General features: G+C 46.8%; 1 protein-coding gene and 1 long non-coding RNA gene across 4 annotated transcripts in view; one reads left to right on the top strand and one right to left on the bottom strand.

Moving 5' to 3' along the window:
- Window positions 1–4,073, top strand: part of Actb (actin beta) — a 20,001-nt gene extending 15,928 nt beyond the window's left edge. Inside the window, exons 1-6 of one of the 3 annotated variants that reach the window (XM_015502021.2) lie at window positions 499–637; window positions 1,576–1,704; window positions 1,815–2,054; window positions 2,507–2,945; window positions 3,034–3,215; window positions 3,326–4,073. In XM_015502021.2, coding sequence (XP_015357507.1) covers window positions 1,582–1,704; window positions 1,815–2,054; window positions 2,507–2,945; window positions 3,034–3,215; window positions 3,326–3,469 — 1,128 coding nt within the window. In that variant the 5' untranslated portion in view covers window positions 499–637; window positions 1,576–1,581 and the 3' untranslated portion in view covers window positions 3,470–4,073. Of the gene's footprint in view, window positions 1–498; window positions 638–1,572; window positions 1,705–1,814; window positions 2,055–2,506; window positions 2,946–3,033; window positions 3,216–3,325 lie in introns of those variants that run through there. The other 2 variants (XM_015502023.2, XM_048785300.1) reach the window with 2 other exon arrangements.
- A 4,010-nt stretch (window positions 4,074–8,083) lies between these two features.
- LOC125611180 lies at window positions 8,084–12,539 on the bottom strand. Its single transcript, XR_007341313.1, has 2 exons — window positions 12,065–12,539; window positions 8,084–8,205 (listed from the first exon to the last, which is right to left on the bottom strand). It is a non-coding gene; the product is annotated as an uncharacterized LOC125611180 (long non-coding RNA).
- Between the last annotated feature and the right edge of the window lie 9,033 nt (window positions 12,540–21,572).

Below are 21,572 nucleotides of genomic sequence, written 5' to 3'. Positions count from 1 at the left end.
GGTGGTGCTGCTGGCAAGGGAGTGACTCCTGACCTCCCCGGGTCCCACAAGCTCCTTACGCCAGAACCCATGGCAACCAGGCGCTCAGGCATCTGTGCGGACCCTCGCCCTTTTGGGTGCGCATTACCCATATGACATCCACACCCAGAGGGTCGCGGGGTGGATGGGGGAACAAGAGACGCGCAGGCTGGGCCCAGGCCTGGTCCAGGCCTCGTGGGCTTGGACCGGGCACTATCCAGTGGGGCGTGGGCCACGCGCGCACGCCAGGCCCAAGGGCCCAGCACCCAAGGGCCCAGCACCCAAGGGCGGCTAACGCCAAAACTCTTCATCCTCTTCCTCAATCTAGCGCTCTCTCTCTCGCTTGCTAGCTCTCTCTCTTCTTTTTTTTTTTTTTTGGCAAAAGGAGGGGTTAGAGGGGGTGAAAAAATGCTGCACTGTGCGGCGAGGCCGGTGAGTGAGCGGCGCGCGGCCAATCAGCGCCCGCCGTTCGGAAAGTTGCCTTTTATGGCTCGAGCGGCCGCGGTGGCGCCCTATAAAACCCGGCGGCGCGACGCGCAGCCACTGCCGAGACCGCGTCCATCCTGCGAGTACAGTCTCCTCGCCGCTCCACCGCCGCCAGTCCACACCCGCCACCCAGGTAAGGCTCAGGCGTCGTGCAGATCGGCTCCCGATGGGCCCTGAGGCCCCTATGGCCTGGCCCAAGGTGGCTGCGGCCACGTCGCCGCTGCAGAGCTGCAAGCCGCAGTGTAGATGTTTAGGGAGCCACCTGGGACGCAGTGTGGGCACTTAAGGAGCCACTGGGCCACTCTGGTTGCTCAGAGAGCCACTAGGGTTGTGGTGTGATTTGGGGAGTCCTTGAGCCGTGGTATGGACACTTGGGAGCCGCTGGGCCGCGGCGTGGACACTTGGGAGAGCCGCGGCTGCGGTGTGGGTGCTTAGGAAGCCACTTGGCTGGTGGGTGGCGGGATGCAACCCTCTAAGCCCAAGGGTTGCAGGGCTGGGTTCGAGGACGCACTGCATAGTGCAGCCGGGGTAGCGAGCACGTCTTTGTCCGTGCCGGGCGCTCATTCGGCAGAGCCGGCTGGGCCGGGTGGGGGCTGGGGCGCTCCTGCGCGTGCGCGCTGGGATCCGGGACGCTTTTGCTGCGCGCGCCGGGGATAGGGGCGCAGTTGCGCGTGCGCGCTGGGGCCCAGGGTGCCGCGTCCCGGGCTAGGCTAGGGGCGGGGCTGCGAGCCGGAAGGGGTGGGGTTGCCAGGGCGCCTGCGCATGCTTCCTGCCGCGCCGTCGGGTGTGGCTGCAGCGCGCGCGCGCCCGTCGGCCGGGCGCTGTTTGAACGGGCGGAGGCGGGGCCGGCGCCGGGTGGGGAGGGGGCGGGGGCCTGGCTTCCTGCCGCGCGCCGCGGGGCCGCCTCCGACCAGCGTTTGCCTTTTATGGTAATAACGCGGCCGGCCCGGCTTCCTTTGTCCCCGCGCTGGGCGCGCACCGGCGCCCCCTGGCGGCCCGAGGTTGTGCGCGCCGGAAGTGGGCAGGGCGGGGCGCCCGCGACCCCCGGTCACTGTGCCGCTTTGCCAGCAGCTCGCCATGGATGACGATATCGCTGCGCTCGTCGTTGACAACGGCTCCGGCATGTGCAAGGCCGGCTTCGCGGGCGACGATGCTCCCCGGGCCGTCTTCCCCTCCATCGTGGGGCGCCCGCGGCACCAGGTAGGGCGGCCAGCCTTCATGTCCCTTCCGAGGCTGGGAACCAAAGGCTCTCTGGGGTGGGGTCCTGGGGGCCGCATCCGTGCTGAGTATACCTGCTTTTTCCTCCACAGGGTGTGATGGTGGGCATGGGTCAGAAGGATTCCTATGTGGGTGACGAGGCCCAGAGCAAGAGAGGCATCCTGACCCTGAAGTACCCCATTGAGCATGGCATCGTCACCAACTGGGACGACATGGAGAAGATTTGGCACCACACCTTCTACAACGAGCTGCGTGTGGCTCCTGAGGAGCACCCTGTGCTGCTGACCGAGGCTCCCCTGAACCCTAAGGCCAACCGTGAGAAGATGACCCAGGTCAGTGGTGACTACCTCCCCAGGGTCATTTCCAACCACCTTTCCTTGCCCTTCTGTGCCACGCCTTTTCTCACTTGTTCTTTCTTCTGCCATTCTCCATAGGACTTTTCTTCTCTGACCTGAGTCTCCTTTGGAACTTTGGCAGGTTCTATTTGCTTTTTTTCCAGATGAGAACTTTCTCTTGTGTTTGCCTTTCTGACTAGGTGTTCAAAAAATAGTGTGGGTGTAGGTACTAACACTGGCTTGTGTGACAAAGCCAATGAGGCTGATGTAAAGTGGCCTTGGAGTGTGTACTCAATGGGTGCACAGTAGGTCTGAACAGAATCCCCTTCCTGAGACCCCCACCCAGCACACACATGTAGCTGTGTTCTTGCACTCTCTGCATGTCCCCAGTCTGGCTTAACTGCCCCAGATGGCTTCCTGAGTATGACGGGTCCTCTCTCTCCTTGCAGATCATGTTTGAGACCTTCAACACCCCAGCCATGTATGTGGCCATCCAGGCTGTGCTGTCCCTGTATGCCTCTGGCCGTACCACTGGCATTGTGATGGACTCCGGTGATGGGGTCACCCACACAGTGCCCATCTACGAGGGGTATGCCCTTCCCCACGCCATCCTGCGTCTGGACCTGGCTGGCCGGGACCTGACAGACTACCTCATGAAGATCCTGACTGAGCGTGGCTACAGCTTCACCACCACAGCCGAGCGGGAAATCGTGCGTGACATCAAGGAGAAGCTGTGCTACGTTGCCCTGGACTTCGAGCAGGAGATGGCCACTGCAGCCTCTAGCTCCTCCCTGGAGAAGAGCTACGAGCTGCCTGATGGTCAGGTGATCACCATTGGCAATGAGCGATTCCGCTGCCCTGAGGCACTCTTCCAGCCTTCTTTCCTGGGTGAGTTGATAGTCCACTCCTATGATCCCCTCCCTACACAAGTGTCACACTTGGGGCACAATGGAAGTCTGATGTTATTTCCCTTTAGGCATGGAATCCTGTGGCATCCATGAAACTACTTTCAATTCCATCATGAAGTGTGACGTTGACATTCGCAAGGACCTCTATGCCAACACAGTGCTGTCTGGTGGCACCACCATGTACCCAGGCATTGCTGACAGGATGCAGAAGGAGATCACAGCCCTGGCACCCAGCACAATGAAGATCAAGGTGAGTGTCTTCCCAGCCTGAGCTGGTGGTCTGGTCCCATCAGGTTAGGTTCCAGGAGGTAGGAGTGTTGTGACATCCAGGGTCCTCAATGACTGTCCTTCCCTCTGCAGATCATCGCTCCCCCTGAGCGCAAGTACTCTGTGTGGATTGGCGGCTCCATCCTGGCCTCTCTGTCCACCTTCCAGCAGATGTGGATCAGCAAGCAGGAGTACGATGAATCTGGCCCCTCCATTGTCCACCGTAAATGCTTCTAGGCGGACTGTTACTTAGCTGCGTTACACCCTTTCTTGACAAAACCTAACTTTGCGCAGAAAACGAGATGAGATTGGCATGGCTTTATTTGTTTTTTTTTTTTTCCTTTTTGTTTTTGTTTTTTGTTTTGGCGCTTTTGACTCAGGATTTAAAAACTGGAACGGTGAAGGTGACAGCAGTCGGTTGGAGCGAGCATCCCCAAAGTTCTACAATATGGCCGAGGACTTTGATTGTACATTGTTCTTTTTTTTAATAGTCATTCCAAATATAGTGAGATGCATTGTTACAGGAAGTCCTTCGCCCTCCCAAAAGCCGCCCCACTCCTCCTCCTGGAGGATGGCCCAGTCCTCACCCGAGTCCATACAGGGGAGGTGACAGCATTGCTTTTGTGTAAATTATGTAATGCAAATTTTTTTAATCTTAGCCTTAATACTTTTTTATTTTGTTTTATTTTGAATGGTCAGCCATCGTGGCCCCCTTTTTGTCCCCCAACTTGAGATGTATGAAGGCTTTTGGTCTCCCTGGGAGTGGGCTAAGGTGTGGAGGCAGCCAGGGCTTACCTGTACACTGACTTGAGACCAGTTCAATAAAAGTGCACACCTTAAAGATGAAGTGTTAATGTGGCTTTGTGGTATTGTTGGGTGTGTGGGCCGTTGAGGGTGCTCAGGAAGATGGGTTGGTATTTGGGGCCAAAGTAGCCATCCTTGCATTGAGGTTGGGGGTTGAGGTTCTCCTGCTAGAACAAAAATCTCTGGCCTGGCCTTCCCTCACTGTGCCAGGTTACCCTGGGTTGTGAGATGCTTCTAAAAGGGTAGGGAGCTATTCTCCACTTTGCTGGGATGGTGGAGTGACAGCTTAGTGCCTGCTATACTTGGTGATGGATTGATTCACCTGGTGGAGGCTCAAGTCTTGTAATATGGAGTGGGTAAGGAGGGCTCCTGGGCTACATCCCTTTACCACCCTCACCAGTTTCTTGGAAGAGTCCTGTCCTGGTGACAGACTTGGTCCCATCCAGTTCTGCACCAGCTACCTGCAGTATGGTGCTTTGGCTTAAGCTATCTGCAGATTTTGGTGGGCACAGCAGAGAAAGCCTGATGGGGTAGGGAACTGAACTGAGGTCTAGGATTCAGGAATGGATGGAGGATATCTGCCTCTAACAGTCCAAGGCTCATCCTCTAGGGCCCAGCTATAGAGGATGGGGATCACCTGGAGCTGCAGGCCGGCCTCCGACTTGGTACTGCTGCTGCTCCCCTTCTAAAGCTGATTGACAGCAAGGAAAGGGAGTGGAGTTGCAGTGCAGCTTCCGCTGGTAAGAGTAGCCTCACCCTGAGCAGTCTAGGAGGCCCACAGAAGGATTTAGGGAGATAGGGCCCTCTTGGGGCACTTCAGCTCTTTGAGGTGGTGAGTTTGCAAGGAAGTTCCATCTTGGGACCATTAACTGCCTACTATGCTGGACCTGAGGTTGCTGAGATAATCTGGCCTTGGAGGAACTGTCAATCAGAACAAGTACCCCACCCATCCATCCATTCACAAACAGATAATCAAATTCTTGTCCCAGATCTGGGGGTATACTGGAAAACAAATGTCCCCTGCCCTCATTAGGAATCCAGGGTAATGGGGGAAAGCATCAACAGGAATAAAAAAGTGAGTTCACAAATACAAGCTGTGATAATGAGAAGAGCAGAGGCTCTGATAAAGAATATAGCATCATGTCAAATGTGATTTCAAGGTATAGACATGCATCAAAATTGTACCTCAATAAAGCTGACTTAGTTTTTGGTACTGGAGATTTAACCCAGGGGCACTTGACTACTGAGGAACATGGTACATCCCCAGCCTTTTTTTTTTTTCTGCTACATTGCTGAGGTTGGTCTTGAACTTTTTTTTTTTTTAATGTGTATTTTTTAGTTGTACACAATACTTTTATTTTGTTTATTTTTATGTGGTGCTGAGGATCGAACCCAGGGCCTCGCACGTAGTAGGCAAGTGCTCCAACCCCAGTCCCTGGTCTTGAACTTTTGATCCTCCTGTCTCAGCCTCCCTAGCTCACCTCATGGAAAAAACATTTTTTAAAAGCAACCATTTTGCCTTTTTTGGATAATAAGGTAACAAAGGACCATGGAACTGGGCCTTCTGAGATGGGGAGGCTCCTCCCAGGCTTCCTGGGGGAAGAATCCTTAAGGTGGCCTCAGGCCAGAGAGGGACCTGGGTGGTATCATTGCTGTCATAGGCATGACTTGATTGTGGACAGAGGTCTAGAGACTAGACAGCCCCCAGGGCAGAATGTCTTACCTATGCGGCCTTGGGAAAGAACCATCACTATTCAAGGCCCCCTTTGAGAAATGGGCACCTCACTAGCAGTAGGCGGGGCTATGGAAAGTGGCGTTCCAACAGTTTTTGCCTTTAAAGGCACCGGAAGTGCAACCCAGACACAAGACACTTTGGGCTTTGAGAATCCTCTGGCCCATCCCTTCCTTTCTGGGACAAGCAGCCAGGATGGCTATCTGAGTCTGGAAAACCCAGTGTCATCAGCATCCTCACCCACAGGGTTCAGAGTGAGGGAATGCCATATTGCCTCCCACTTCCTCTCTGCACCCACTTCACAGGTTAGGAGCCTGAGGCTTTGAGAAGACTGGTGGCTGATCTCAGGTTTTCCAGTTTGAAAGTGAGAAGCCTGGAGTCTCATAGGTTTGTCTTTGACCCTAATGCTTCTGAGACCCCCTCAGTGCCCACCCTACTCCGCCTTCCTGGTCAGGTCAATGGGCCTGAAGAACCAAGTTTTCCCACCCTTAATTCTTTGTTTTCCAGAAATGTGGACGCTCCACCCGCTGTTCAGCTTAGCTCTGCCTTGGCTGACTCCACAGCTGGGAAGGGAGGCTTCCCACTGATCTGGGTAGCGGGCGCCCCCAAAAGTTCACCTTTCTATGAGCTGAATCTCACCTCACCAGAAGGTCCCTCCTCCGCGAGGCATCCCTGCTTCTACAGAGCTGCACCCCCACAGACTGTTCAGAAGAGGAGAGTCCCAGCACATGCACAGATCCAGGATTTTGGGTCATCCCCCTCTGGACGCTTCTTAAAGGAGGGAGCCCAATGTGGTGGATGGAGGGAGCCTACTCCTGGTCATACGACTGTCGCAGGTTGGCTGTCTTCCCTCTGGGAAACTGAGGTTTGGAGGGTAGGACATTCTGGGGTGGCAGTGGCAGGATCTGAACACACTCCGGTGGAGCACAGGCTGTGGAGGAGTTTGCCTGCATTGCACCAGGAGAGGGGCAGGCAATGGGGCAGCACTGATGGGTGGCCACCCTGGGGACCCTCAGTGGTAAAGGCACAGAGGAAAGGATATCTTGTTTGGCTGGAGTCACCAAGAAACATAAGCTGGAATCATTCAGAACTCACGCCACTGACTGGTGGTCCTTTATCCATGCAGTCATTTTTCTTTCATTTTAAAATGAATGTCATTTATCGTATGTGCAACCTTTTTTTTTTTTTTTTTTTTTTTGTTCCAGGGATTGAACTCATGGGCATCAGCCACAGAGCCACAACCCCAGCCTTATTTTGTATTTTATTTAGAGATGGTCTCACTGAGTTGCTAAACTCCTCGCCATGGCTGAGGCTGGTTTTGAACTTGCGATCCTCCTGCCTTAGCCTCCCGAGCCATGCTGAGATTATAGGCCTGCACCACGGTGCCCAGCCCATGCAGTCATTTTTCATCCAACACACCTTTTATTTTTTTGGTGCTGGGGACTGAACCCAGGGCCTTGTGCATGTGAGGCAAGCACTCTACTAACTGAGCTATATCCCCAGCCCTCATCCATATTATTATATAGTTTACTTTTTTTTTTTTCCCCGGGTACTGGGGATTGAACCAGGGTTGCTTTGCCAACTTAGCCTTGCTAAATTGCTGAGGCTGGCCTCAAACTTGTGATCTTCCAGCCTCAACTTGAGATCTTCTTCAGCCTCTAAGCTTCTGGAATTGCAGGTGTATGCCACCACACCCAGTTTACATTTAAAAAAAATTAATTTTTATTAGTTATTAATGGACCTTTATTTATTTACTTGTTTATATGCGGTGCTGAGAATCAAACCCTGTGTCTCACATATGCTAGGCAAGCGCTCTACCACTGAGCCACAACCCGAGCTTGTTTTGATATAGGATCTTACTAAGTAGCCCAGGCTGGCCTTGAGCTTGGGATCCTCCTGCCTCAGTCTTTTAAGTCTGCCATTGTAGCTGTGTGCCATTGCACCTGACCCAACATACATTTTGAGCAGCCCATAGTGCTAGGTGGGGGACCACTGTGACAAGGAGACATTTTTTCTTTTTTGGTACTAGGGATTGAACCCAGGGGCACTCAGACACTGAGCTATTTCCCCCAGGCTTTTTTTATTTTTTATTTTGAGAAAGGATCTTGTTTTGGGCCTTACTAAATTGCTGAGGCTGGCTTTGAACTTGCGATTCTCCTTCCTCATCATCCCAAATTGCTGGAATTATAGGCATGAACCACCATGCCTGGTTCCTTTTATATTTTTATTTTTTGAAACTGTGTGTATGTGCGTGTGTGTGTTGAACTCAAGGGCACTTGACACTGAGCCATATCCCCAATCCTATTTTGTATTTTATTTAGAGACAGGATCTCACTGAGTTGCTTAGTGCCTCATTGTTGCTGAGGCTGGCTTTGAACTTGCAATCCTCCTTCTCAGCCTCCTGGGCAGCTGGGTATACAGGAGTACACCACCAGACCTAGCACAAATCAATATTTTTAAGAACAGTTTTATGCTTGTAGCAAAATTGAAGGGAAAGTACAGAGAGTTCCCAGTACTTCCTGTTCCCACGTACCCACCCACCCACGCCCTCCCCTACTGCCAACACCCTGAGGCAAAGGGTTACGTTTGTTACAACTGGTGAAGATACATGGACACAATATTATTACCCAGAATCCCAGGTGTACATTACAATTCCCTTTTGGTGGTGCACATCCAATAGGTTTGCATACATTTCTTTCTTTATTTTTGGTACCAGGGATTGAACCCAGGGGCATTTAACCACTGAGCGACATCCCCAGCCCTTTTCTATATTTTATTTAGAGATAGGGTCTCACTGAATTGCTTAGGCCTTGTTAAGTTGCAGAGGCTGGCTTTGAACTCACAATCCTCCTGCCTCAGCTTCTCAAGCTGCTGGGATTACAGATGTGCCCAGTTTAATAACATGAGTTTACCATTATGGTTTCCTACAGAGCAGTTTCACTGCCCTAAAAACCCTCAGTGTTCCACCTGTCCATTCTCATTACCCTCTGGCAACTGCTGATTCTTTGGTACTGGGGATGAAACCCAGGGCTTAATGCACACAAGGTAAATGCTCTATCACTGAGCTCTTCTCCCGCCCATTGATCTCTGTAATGTTCACAATAGTTTTGCCTTTCCCAAAATGTTCTACAGTTGGAATCAAAAAGTATGTTGCCTTCTCAGACAGTCTTCCTTCACTTAATAATATGCATTTCAAGGCTGCGGATGTAGCTCAGCTACAGAGCACTTGCCTAGCATGTGTGAGCATTTGCAATACCCAATATTGCAAATAAACAAGATAATGAAAAGCTCCTAAAACAAGACAAAAAAGAAAAGAAAGAAAAGAAAATCATAATTTCCTCCATCTCTCTCTCCTTTAGGTACTAGGGATTGAATTTGGGCAAGTCAAGCAGTCTACCACTGAGCCCCATCCCAGCCCCATCCTGGATGTGTCCCCCCCACCACCATGGTACTGGGGATTGAATCCAGGACCCCATGCGCACTAGGCAAGTGATCCACCATTAAGCTCCACGTCTTTTCATGGCTTGAGAGCTCAAATCCTTCAGTATTGAATAATATTACATTGTCTGGAGGCACTATGGTTTCTCCATTCACTTAGTGTCATAGTTTGGAGCTGGAAGGTCTAGACCTCAAAGGTCTATGTGTTGAAGACTTGGTCCCCAGAGAATCATGCTGTTGGGAGGTGGTGGAAACTAGGAGGTGGGGCCCGTAGGAGAAAGTTAGATAGGTGAGGGGCCCCTTGAGGGTTATGTTGGGATCTCAGCTGCTTCCTCTCTCTCCGGCTTCCTGGCTGGCATGAGGTGAGACTGGATGGAAATCCTCCTTTGTGTTGATTTATCTAGGTATTCTGTTCTAGCCACAGAAAGCTGATGAACATATCTACTGAAGGACATCTTGGCCACTTCTAAATGTTGGCAATTATGAGTAAAGCTGCTGCAGACATGGGTGTGCAGCTATTTGTGGGATAGGAAGGTTTCAACTCCAGCTACATAGTTTGCAAAGTACACTGTGCATTTGTGTGCTGCAGTGGGAGCTCAGGAAAGGATATGGGTCCTTCAAAATGGCTTTTGAGCTAGATGCGGTGGCGCATGCCTATAATGCCAGAGCTCAGGAGGCCGAGGCAGGAGGATCCCAAGTATCAGGTCAACCTCAGCTAGTTAGCCAGACCCTATCTCAAAGTAAAAAATAAAAAGGGCTGGGGATGTAGCTCAGTGGTAGAGCGCCCCTAGGTTCAATTCCCAGTATTGCAAAAAAAAATTGCTTCTATGGACACTCTGAAGGTAGAGATGATGGGGACTACTTTGGCTGCAGCCTGTGCCTAGCACACAAAGAGCCACCAAAGGGGAGGTGCAGTGGCTCGCTCTTCCAGCAGGCACTACTGAAAGCCCTGTCCCCAGACTCCATCCCTGGCTGCAGGCTCCCAGTTCCTTGAGTTTCTCTCCTCTCTACAACAGCTGAGGATGCTGAACTGGAGGGCTCTCTCCTTCTTGGGTGGGCTCCAATCCCTGCTTCGCGACCCTCAGTGATCCACATTCTCCTCTGCAAGATGGGGATGAAGGGACTGGGGATTGGTGACATTTCCAGTGCCATCCCAACAGAAAGGGACAGTTACAAGCAGCAGCTGGGAATGTGGGCTTCTGTCATTTGTTTTTATTTTTATTTATTTATTTATTTTGTAGGTGCTGGGGATGGAATCCAAGGCTTGTGCATGCCAGGCAATGAATGGGAAGGGGGTGGGGATTTTCAGAGACCACCTGCTTCATTTCCAGCCTCTAACTGGGTTCTCAGTGAATTCCATGGCCCACTGCTTGGCCCTGGGCTCCAAGTTCTGTTCTACACTGGGGCCAGCCAGACACTGCTCTCAGACCATGATCTGTTGGGGATGCTATGAAGCAGTGTCCCCAAACCTGTCCCTACGCCCCTGGAAAGGCCCACGAGAGGGTAGGAGCAACAAGCCATTGGCACCAGCTCCACTCTGGGGGTCCTTGAGCTCAATGCATACAGGTGTCCAACTTGAATATTCCTGCAATTGGGGCAGCCAAGGAAATGTTGATGGAGTGGGTGACTCCTTCTTCCCTAGAACCAGCAGCAGTAGTCTTAGTTCTAGCTTCTCTTGATGGACTTGCTCCTCTGCCATGGACACTCAGAAGCAGTATCTCATTTCATTAATTACTGATTTGGCCAACATCCCTGAGGGGCCGGCTAACTATCAAGCACTACTCTATTGGGGGACAGAAAATAAACAAGTTGCCATGGTGAAACACATACAAAATTACAGAAGGGATGGGTCCAGGAGGCTGGGAAAGAAAAATCCAGGGAAGACTACTAGGAGGATGTGACACTTGAGTTACTGAGAAGCACCATCCAGGAGCAAAGCATCATCCCCCAAGGAGAACTCAGTACACTCGATGGCTGGGCAAGCATCTCGAGCTTTCACCATCACGGGACCAGGGAAGGTGAAAGGGTAGAGGGAGGAGCTGAAGGACAACTAGGGTCAGGAGGGCGGAGGCAGAGGTGGGCCAGAATTAGGTTCCAATAGTAAACAATGGGAACTCTCATGAACATGCCTTTTTTTCTTTTTGGTACCAGGGATTGAACTCAAGGATGCTTAACCACTGAGCCACATCCCCAGTCCTTTTCATTTTTTTTTTTTTTTCTGAGACAGGGTTTCAGTAAGTTAGAGCCTCGCTATATTGCTGAGGCTGAGGCTGGCCTTAAAACTTGAGATCCTCCTGCCTCAGCCTCCTGAGTTGCTGGAATTCAGGCATGTGTCACTGTACCTAGCCATTAACACACTTTCGAAGAGACCTGGTCTTGAATGTTGCTCTAGCTGGCTTCAAGTAATCCTCCTGCCTTAACATCCAGAGTGGCTGGGACTACAGGTGTGTACCACTGAACCTGGCTACACCCATTTTTTTCTTTTCAATGTCTGAAGTTGTACTTAACTGTGGACTAAACTGGATGTTCTTTTTTTGGGGGTGGGGGGAGAGATACTGGGGATTGAATCCTGGGCCTTATGCACTCTAGGCAAGTGCTTTAACACTAAATTATATTCCCAGCCTTTTTTATTTTGTCACAGGGTCTGATAAATCGCCAAGACTACTCTCAAACTTTCAATTCTCACTCTCGTTAGTCTCTGGAATTACAAATGTGAGTGACCACACCCAAACCCAGCCCGCTTTTATTTATTTTTATTTTGAGACATGGTTTCAACTTAGGTTGCCCTGGCTGGCCTGGAACTTGCTATCCTCCTGTCCTGCCTCATCCTCTCAAATAGCTGGATTACAGGTACTCACCAGCTTAAGGTAGGCTCTTGAATCCAGTATGACTGATGTTCTCAGGAGAGGACCTATGGGGACACCGAGTGGGGAGATGGCCAGGTGAAGACAGAGAAAGAACCTGGGTGATGCTGCTGCCAGACCAGACGCCAAGGATCTCTGGCACCCACCAAAAGCAGGGAAAAAAGCAAGAAAGGTTTGTTTCCTAGAGCCTTTGGAGGGAGCACATCCTTGTACCGATGTTATTTCGAACATGTGGCTTCCAGAAATACAAGTGGATACATTAGGGCAGCCCTATAAAACCAGTGTCCTCATCCATACCCAGTTCTGACTCCAAAGCATGAACTTATTCCATGGAGTTTTGGCAGTAAGCTATTTTAAATGCAAGCACTAAGGGGGAAAGGCATATGTCCACCCATTCACGTACTCAGCAAATATTGACTCAGTGTCTGCTACATGCCAGAGTTAGTTCTAGGAATCCCATCCTTGCTTACCCGTTAGGTTGGTACCATTGCAATTGGATCTTACCCGTCACTGACTACCGGTCCAGTATACAGCCACACCTGTGGAGAGGTCTTTGTACCAGCGGGGGGGTGAGGTTCTTTGCCTCACCTCTGTTGGCCCCCAAATTTTAGCTGGACGATCATGACAAGCAGAAGGGAGGAAGATACACCAAGCCAATTGACGGCTCCTTTTGGAAAAATTGTACCACCGATGACATCATCAGCAAAAATACCCCAACACTACCACAAGTCGCTGCACCAACAGATAGTTCACAATGCATACAGGTGAGCTCACAATGTGTCCAGGCAAGTTCTGCAAGCAGTTCAGTGATGGCTATTGTAGAAGCTGTAGATTGGTTTTATCTTTGACTTCACCAGCACTGGGATGAAGATAGGAATTCTGGCAATAATGGCTAAAGAAAAAATTATGTAACATTACAGAAGGCACTAAAAGAAAACAATTTTCTTAACAATTTACATTATCTTTAAGAGAATTATTAAATATAATGAAAAGGAAAGGTGAAAGTAAACAAACAGATCTGTTAACCTTCTTTTGTGTTCACATATTAAAACAATCTTTAACAGCTGTTTACCCAATTAAATTAAACCATTTAAATCACGTGAATTAAAAAAAAATATTTGGATCCATTTTATCATGAGCGCTCATCATATATGATATATGGACATACATACATTCAAACATATAACACAAAACACAAGTGTGCACACATAATATAATACATACAACACATAACATTATAGTAAAGGCCTTATAACTTTTTACAGGTGAAATCTCCATTGCAATGTTTAAAAACTCTATAGTCAAAAAATAGAACTGATCAGCAAAACATTAACCTAGGTCTGTATGAGCTCAAAAAACAAAATAGAACTTCATGATATGGCAAAGGGCAATAATAAAATAGATATTGAAAAAAGCATCCTGGTTCTGTTGCAGATGTAAGAATAGCCAAACTGGAGTTTTGGATATCAGTTGTTATGGATTTGAGCCAAATCATCTTCTTTTTGGTCTGTAGAAATCGCTTTAGTTAATCTTTCTGGAATCCAAATCGGCTGCTGTTCTCCCTGTGGAAACACATAAACAGACCCCCGACTCCAGACAATCACTGGGTCAGGACCTTGGTTAATCTCTCTGGAATCCAAATCGGCTGCTGTTCTCCCTGTGGAAACACACAAACAGACCCCCGACTCCAGACAATTACTGGGTCAGGACCTTTCCATTGTCCTGTTAGAATATCCTTCCAAAGTACCTTGGGCTTATGTACATTTTTTGGACACATATGCCTTTCCGCAGCACTAAGTCCTGATGAATCCAAATTTAAAAAGTTTAGAGTAAAAAGGGTTATTTTAAGTTTATCTTTGGGGAATATATACCCCTTCCCAATTCCTTCTTTTTGCTTTAATAAGTACATTTTAATAGTTTGATGAGCTCTTTCAACTATGCCTTGTCCCTGTGGATTGTATGGGATTCCTGTTATATGAGTAATGCCAAATGTTGAGCAAAATTGTTTAAAAGAGGTAGAAGTATAACCAGGGGCATTATCTGTTTTTAACTGTTTTGGAACACCCACAGTGGCAAAATTTTGTAAGCAATGAGCTATAACATCTTTAGTTTTTTCTCCGGCATGAAGGGAGCCCATCAAAAATCCAGAAGAAGTATCAACTGTAACATGCAAATATTTTAATTTTCCAAATTCTGGCAAGTGTGTGACGTCCATCTGCCAAATATGGTTAGGTATCAATCCTCTAGGATTGACTCCAAGATTAACTTGTGGTAAAAAGGTCACACAATTTTGACATTGTTTTATTATTTGTCTAGCTTGTTCCTTAGTTATTTTAAAACGCTTTTGTAAAGTATTAGCATTGACATGGAACTTTTTATGAAAATTTATAGCTTCTTCTAGTGTAGAGAAAATATGTATGTCATGTGTAGTTTTATCTGCTAAATCATTGCCCAAACTAAGGGCTCCAGGCAATCCTGTATGTGCCCTGATATGTCCTATAAAGAATGGATCTTTTCTGTCCCAGATTAGACTTTGTATAGTGGAAAGCAAAGAGAAAACAGTAGAAGAAGGGGAAATCCTACCAGCATCTTCAAGAGATACTATAGCATTAACTACATACTGACTATCAGAAAATAAATTAAATACAGAATCTTTAAACATCACAAAAGCTTGTAAAACTGCATTAAGCTCTACCTTTTGAGCTGATTGTTTGGGTACTAAAAATGTAAAAGTTTGATCAGGGGTAACTACTGCTGCTGTACCATTATTTGACCCATCAGTGAATATATTTGGAGCATTCATGATAGGTGTTTTTCTTGTCATTTTTGGAAAAATTACAGGATGCAATGACCAAAAAGACAATAAAGGATTAGATGGTAAGTGGTTATCAAATGAAACATTAGATTTGCACATGATTATTGCCCAAGTATTTAACTCATTAGCTAACTCATCAATTTGATTCATAGTATATGGAGTAATAATTTTATTGGGAGAAATTCCAAACACTCCCTTTGCTGCTTTTATTCCTTTGAGTATTAATTGTCCTACAGCCTCAGGATACCTAGTAAGAATAGTGTTAGGAGAATAAGATAAATGTATCCATAATAATGGACCTTCTTGCCAAAATACTCCTGTAGGAATATTTTTTGTTGGTAGTACAATAAATAATAAAGGCAAACTTATATCAATTCTATCCAAATGCATATTTTCCATATATGTTTCAATGATTTTTAATGCCTTTCTTGCTTCAGGCGTTAACATTCGGGGTGAATTTGGATCTGATGGACCTTTTAGGATATCAAATAAAGGTCCCAACTCTCCTGTTGGTATACCTAAATAAGGCCTTATCCAATTTATGTCTCCTAATAACTTTTGAAAGTCATTAAGTGATTTGAGTTGATCTACTCGTATTTGAATTTTTGGTGGACGGACCATGGTTGAGGATAATAGAACTCCTAAATAATTAATTGGAAAATTTAATTGTACTTTATCTATTGCTATCTCTAGATTATAATTTTTTAATAAGTTTGTAAGTGTGGCATAACATTCTAGCAATGTGTTTTTATCTTTGTGTGCTAATAATACATCATCCATATAGTGAAATATTTGTAGTTCAGGATTTTGATTTCTAAGTGGCTGGATTACTTTGTTAACATAAATTTGACACATAGTTGGGCTGTTAGCCATCCCTTGAGGGAGTACTTTCCATTCATATCTCTGATCAGGACCTTCATGATTCAGTGCAGGGATAGTAAATGCAAAACGTGGACTATCCTCAGGATGAATTGGAATTGAAAAAAAACAATCTTTAATATCTATAACTAAAACATACCAGGTTTTTGGCAAAGCAGACAATTGAGGAATCCCTGATTGAGCAGGTCCCATAATAACCATCTCATTATTAATGGCTCTTAAATCTTGCAATAATCTCCATTTACCAGATTTCTTTTTGATGACAAAAATGGGAGTATTATGGGGAGATACAGAAGGTTGTATATGTCCTTCTGCTAATTGTTGTTTGACCAGGTCATGGGCTGCTTGTATCTTTTCTTTAGTCAGGGGCCACTGAGGAACCCATACTGGTCTTTCTGATTTCCAAGTAATTTTTATTGTCTCAGTGGCCCTTTCTGAAAATCCAACCCATGTCTGTCTGTTCCTTGATCTATTTGTATTGGTGCTGCTATACCTTGTTCTTGTTTTTCTAATCTTTTTCCTTTCCTAAAACCTTGTCTAGTCATAATAGTGGGTGCATTTTGGTTGATGTTATTTGTTAATGTCAAACCTAATTGATCTAGGACATCTCGTCCCCATAAATTTACGGGAAGATGATCCAATACATATGGCTGTATAGTTCCTTCACATCCTTCAGGATCCTTCCAATCTAATACCATTGCACTTCTATGGGGATTAGTCGCCACTCCTAGGCCTCGAAGCGTTTGAGTGGCTTGTTGTAATGGCCAATGTTTTGGCCATTCTTGACGAGAGATGATGCTAAGGTCTGCACCTGTATCCAGTAGCCCATTAAATTCATGTCCTTGAATATTTAGTTTTAGCATGGGGCGAGAATCTAAATTTAAAGAAAGCATAGCCCAATCTACACCTGTGGAGCCTAATCCCTTGGAACCTCTTTCTACAGTACGACTGGAAAATTTATCATGTAGGCTGGGTATTATTAGTAACTGTGCTATTCTATCTCCTGGTGAAATTACTGATATACCCTTTGGAGAACTGGCTATAATTTTTATTTCACCTTCATAATCGGGATCAATTACCCCAGGACTTATCATAAGTCCTTTTAGAGTAGAAGAGCTGCGTCCCAATAATAAGCCTACTGTTCCTTTGGGAAGAGGTCCTTTCACCCCTGTGGGAATGATTTGAACTCCCATCTCTGGAGTTAGTACTGCTCTGGCGGAGGCGCAGATGTCCAACCCTGCGCTCCCTCTGGTTTGTCTGATGAGGGATCTGATGGACAATGTGTCCTGGGCACTACCCTGATGGGGTTGCTGGGTTCCTCCAGTGCTCCGTATATTTGTGGTTTTGGGCCCCGGAGCATTGGGCCCCCCTGTCCATTTTTTGGCAATGGAGCCCGATGCCTTTCTCCACGATATCGTGGATAAACACCTGGTCCTTGTTCGTTTTTTGATAATGGAGTACCCTCTATGGTGGTTTGAGAACGGCATTCATTAGCCCAATGTCTCCCTCTACGGCATCGTGGGCAAATACCTGGTATTCTACTCCTTTGATACCTAGTTTTGTTAAACCCTCCTCCAATGGGGCAATTCCTTTTAAAATGTCCTGTTTGTTCACAATTGTAGCATGTTCTTGGCCTGGCATCTAAAGCCTGTTTTACTGCAGCTGCCACAATTTGCCCTTGTTCATTAATGTCTCTGGCATCTAAAGCCTGTTTTACTGCAGCTGCCACGACTTGCTCTTGTTCATTAATGTCTCTACATAATTTAATATATGTGTTTAAATCTTCATGTTTCCATGGTCTAATGATATCTCTGCACCAACGATTCGCTTGCTCATAAGCCAGGTGTTTTAGTAATGGCATTGCTTGTTCTGTATTCCCAAAAACTCTGGTAGCTGTTTGAATAAGCCTATCTACAAATTCAGCATAAGGTTCATTAGCTCCTTGTATTACCTTAGATAATTGACCTTGTAAACCTCCATGTCCTTGTAAAGTCTTCCATGCCTTAATTGCATCTGCAGCAATTTGTGCGTATACACCAGGATCATATGCAATTTGTTGCTGCTGATCCTCATAAGGTCCCTTTCCTAACAACATATCTAGATTTCTCTGAGGATAACCAGCTGCTGCATTTCGCCTAGCCGTCTCCTTGCAAAATTCCTCATTGGCAACCTTCCATAACAGGTATTGTCCTCCATTTAGCACAGCTTTACACATATTAGCCCAATCTGCTGGCGTCATGTTCAAGTTGTTAATGGATTCGACCATGCTTACAGTGAAGGGTGCTTGAGGACCATAGGTTGTTACAGCCTCTTTTAGCTGCTTCACTGTTTTGAAATTTAAAACTTGGTAAAATCGCTGCCCTCCTGCCTCAAATACAGGGCATGTTAATATTTGAGATCTTGTCTCAGGATCCCAACTATCAACTGCGGGGGTTGGGGACCTCCCAGCATATGGAGGTGGCCTTGTTAGTTGGACACTTACGTCCTCTGGTGATAGAAAGGTGTTAGTAGCAGTCTCCTGTTGTAACTTTCCCCCTGATGGCTTTTTCTGTTTTACACTTTCTTTCTCTGTCTGACTAGCTTGAGAGGCCTTCTCTTTTACTTGAATCTTTTCCTCTGTCTGACTAACTTGAGAGACCTTCTCTTTTACTTGAATCATTATGTCTTCTTCTTCCTCTACCATTGTCTGAACTGAAGGCTTTGGACTAAGCAAACAAGATATGAACGTCCACAATGGCAATGTGCCAACTGGCAGAGTCCCTGGGCTTTTCTTTTCTATTCTTTTTAAATCTTCACCATGATGGTTCCATTGTGATATATTTAACAACTCCTCCTTAAAAAGCCATGGGCTACATTTTTGTATTGTATCAACGTATGCCCTGATTGTTCTTGATTTTACTGAGATGCCTCCTTCCTCTAACAATTTACTTAACACTCTTTCAGTTTGTTTTTTACTAATTTCTGATCCCGTATTTCTACTATAATACAACCCAACAAGATAACGCCTAACAAAACTGAAACAGAGTGAAACAAAATTGGAACAACACAAAATCATTATAATAGCCTCCTGAAATGTCCATCCGTCCTTTCTCCCTATCTGTTCCTCAGATGTGAGCGGTTTTTCTTCCATCTTACACATCTCCAGGGACAGGCAACTTAAAACAAAAGTGAAACAAAATAACAAAAGAAGAATCTTAAAATGGCTACCCATCCTCTTGCCCTGCCCTCAGGGGCGAGCAGTTCACTTACCCTCAGTCGCTCCCCGTGCGAGCCACCAAATGCCGCAGTCTGGCTGGGCACAATCAGGAGCCACTTGTCAAAAGAAACTAACTTTATTGTTAGAACCACACACGCCAAACAAAACAGCCTCTCAGGAAAAACCCTCAGAGCCTCAACTGCCACCACCGGCTTTCCACAAACCTCTCTCTCCCACACAAGCTTCTCTCCACCTCCCACAAGCCTCCTGCTCTTGAGGCCGATTGGCTGGGTCACGTGGACGGAGCCAAAAAAGTCCCCCAATGAGCAGCTCCGTGGTCTGAAAGGGCAGGGAAACAGCCCAATGAGCATCACCGCAGAGGAGCCAATCAGCTAGATGTTGCTGGGGCCGCTGTGAGCCAATCATCAGCCGGCAGCTGGAAGTTTGCAGGGGCCCCTTCGGCTGTGGCTCTCAACACTGGGAGTGTAGCTCAGGTAAAGCCCCCCCAGGGTTCCATTCCTAGTACCTCTTTTCCCCAAATGCAATTGTCCAACACTGCACCACTTTCCAAGAACTAGGGCTCCTTTGTTTTTTTTTTTCTATATATTAATTTTAATTACTTTGAAACAACATAATTTTTGTACCAAAGAAGCACCCATTATAATTGCTAAATTGTAACACCAGCATTTTATGTATCTGATCCAGCTGTGCAAAACTGATCAATTTTCTTTTCTTTTTTTGAAATGGGGGTGTTCTTTTGTTGCCCAGCTATTCTCAAACTTTTGGGCTCAAGGGATCCTCCTGTCCACCCACACCTGGCTTCATTTTTTTTTTTTGGACTAAGCTGAAGTAGAAATTCCAAAGATAAAAGAGAAGCTTAAAGGTCATGTTTATTAGCTAGCACCATAATTCTAGTGTTAGAATCTTTCCAGCAACCTGAAGAAGGATGTGGAAGAGTTGAGGTTAGGGGGATCTAATGGGTAGTTCTTAATTTGTGGCCCTGTTTGTGCCCCAGGGCAACATAGGGTCTAGCAAAGAAGAGTCTCTGGGGCTGGAGATGAAAGCAAAAGCTCTGGGATCAGATGGTAAAGTAAAGGAAGCTCCTCTGAACCTCAGAATCCGCGCATCCAGGGGGCACGCTGGAGTTGCTCCTGAACTGGGGGGTTTCTTCTTGCCAATTAGCTGTTATGTGCTTGGGGGATCTGATATCTTGGTTTTATGGAGTGCTGTTTCGAAGGCCCCGTCTGTTCTTGAAGTGTGGGGCTTACTGACCAGTGAGGCTGCTTTGTGGCAGCCTCCTCATGGGAGGAGGGGGGGGGTTGATTTTACCCAAAATATAGAGATCTAGGTCTTTTTTTGAAGGGATGGTCAAAACTACAGTAAAATCTTTTTTTGGTTTTGTTGTTGGTACTAGAGATTGAATCCAGGGATCTCTACCACTGAGCCACATCCCCAGTCCTTTTTATTTTTTATTTTGAGATATGGTCTTGCTTATTTGTTGGTGGTCTTGCTAAGTTGCTGAGACTGGCCTTGAACTTGTGATCCTCCTGCCTCAGCTTCTAGAATCACTGGGATTACAAACATGTACCACAACACCTGGTGCAATCATAGGTCCTCTTTTGGTACTGGGGATTCAACCCAGAGGCACTTAACCACTGAGCCACATCCCCAGCCCTATTTTGTATTTTATTTAGAGACAGGTCTCAACTGAGTTGCTCAGTGCCTCACTTTTGATCAGGCTGACTTTGAACTCGAGATCCTCCTGCCTCAGGCTCCTGAGCTCTAGAAATACAGGTATTTACCACCATGCAGAGCCCTTTCTGTGTTTTGAGACAGGATCTTACTAAATTGCTTAGGGCCTTGCTAAGTTGCTGAGTCTGGCCTGGAATTTGCAGTTCTCCTGCTTCAGCCTCCTGATCCCTGCCGGATTATTGGTGTGTGCCACCATGCCTGGCCATATGGGTCCTTTTGTAATTCTCCAGGTTTTAGTCAGGTTTGGCATGCCATCTTAGTTCTGAGTCAGATCCATTTCAACCATGTTGCCAGAAGCAAATTTAAAGCCATTCGTGGTGGTACACCCCTATAATCCCAGAAATTTGGGGTATTGAGGCAGGAGGATCACAAATTTGAGGCCAGCCTCAGCAACTTAGTGAAACTCTGTCTCAAATTAAAAAAATAAAAAGGACTGGGGTAAAGTGCCCCTAGATTCCATTCCCAGTCCAAAAAAAAAAAAAGTAAGTCCAAGCAGGAACTGGAATATGATGTTGGGTGGGGATGGTAGGATGGTAAGGAGGGCATAAAGGCTCTGCCTTCATTTAATAGCACTTCAAATGATTCTGCAGCAGGTGATCCTATGCCTCATCTGGTTCCGTGCCTCTTTCTCCTGGGCATTAAAAAATTCCCATTCAGTTGGGTGTGGTGGTGCATACCATAATCCCAGTGATTCCGGAGGCTGAGGCAGGAGGATTGAAAGTTTGAAGCCAGCCTTGGCAATTTAGTGATGCCCTAAGCAACTTAGACCCTGTCTCAAAATAAAAAATAAAAAGGGCTAGAGATGTAGCACGATGGTAAAGTGCCAAAAAAAAAAAAAAAAAAAAAAAAAAAAAAAAAAA

The sequence above is a fragment of the Marmota marmota genome, unplaced genomic scaffold (assembly GCF_001458135.2).
Source record: "Marmota marmota marmota unplaced genomic scaffold, marMar, whole genome shotgun sequence".
Classification (NCBI taxonomy): domain Eukaryota; kingdom Metazoa; phylum Chordata; class Mammalia; order Rodentia; family Sciuridae; genus Marmota; species Marmota marmota.
Note: the sequence above shows the minus strand (reverse complement) of the source record. Positions and strands in the feature narration are given on the sequence as shown.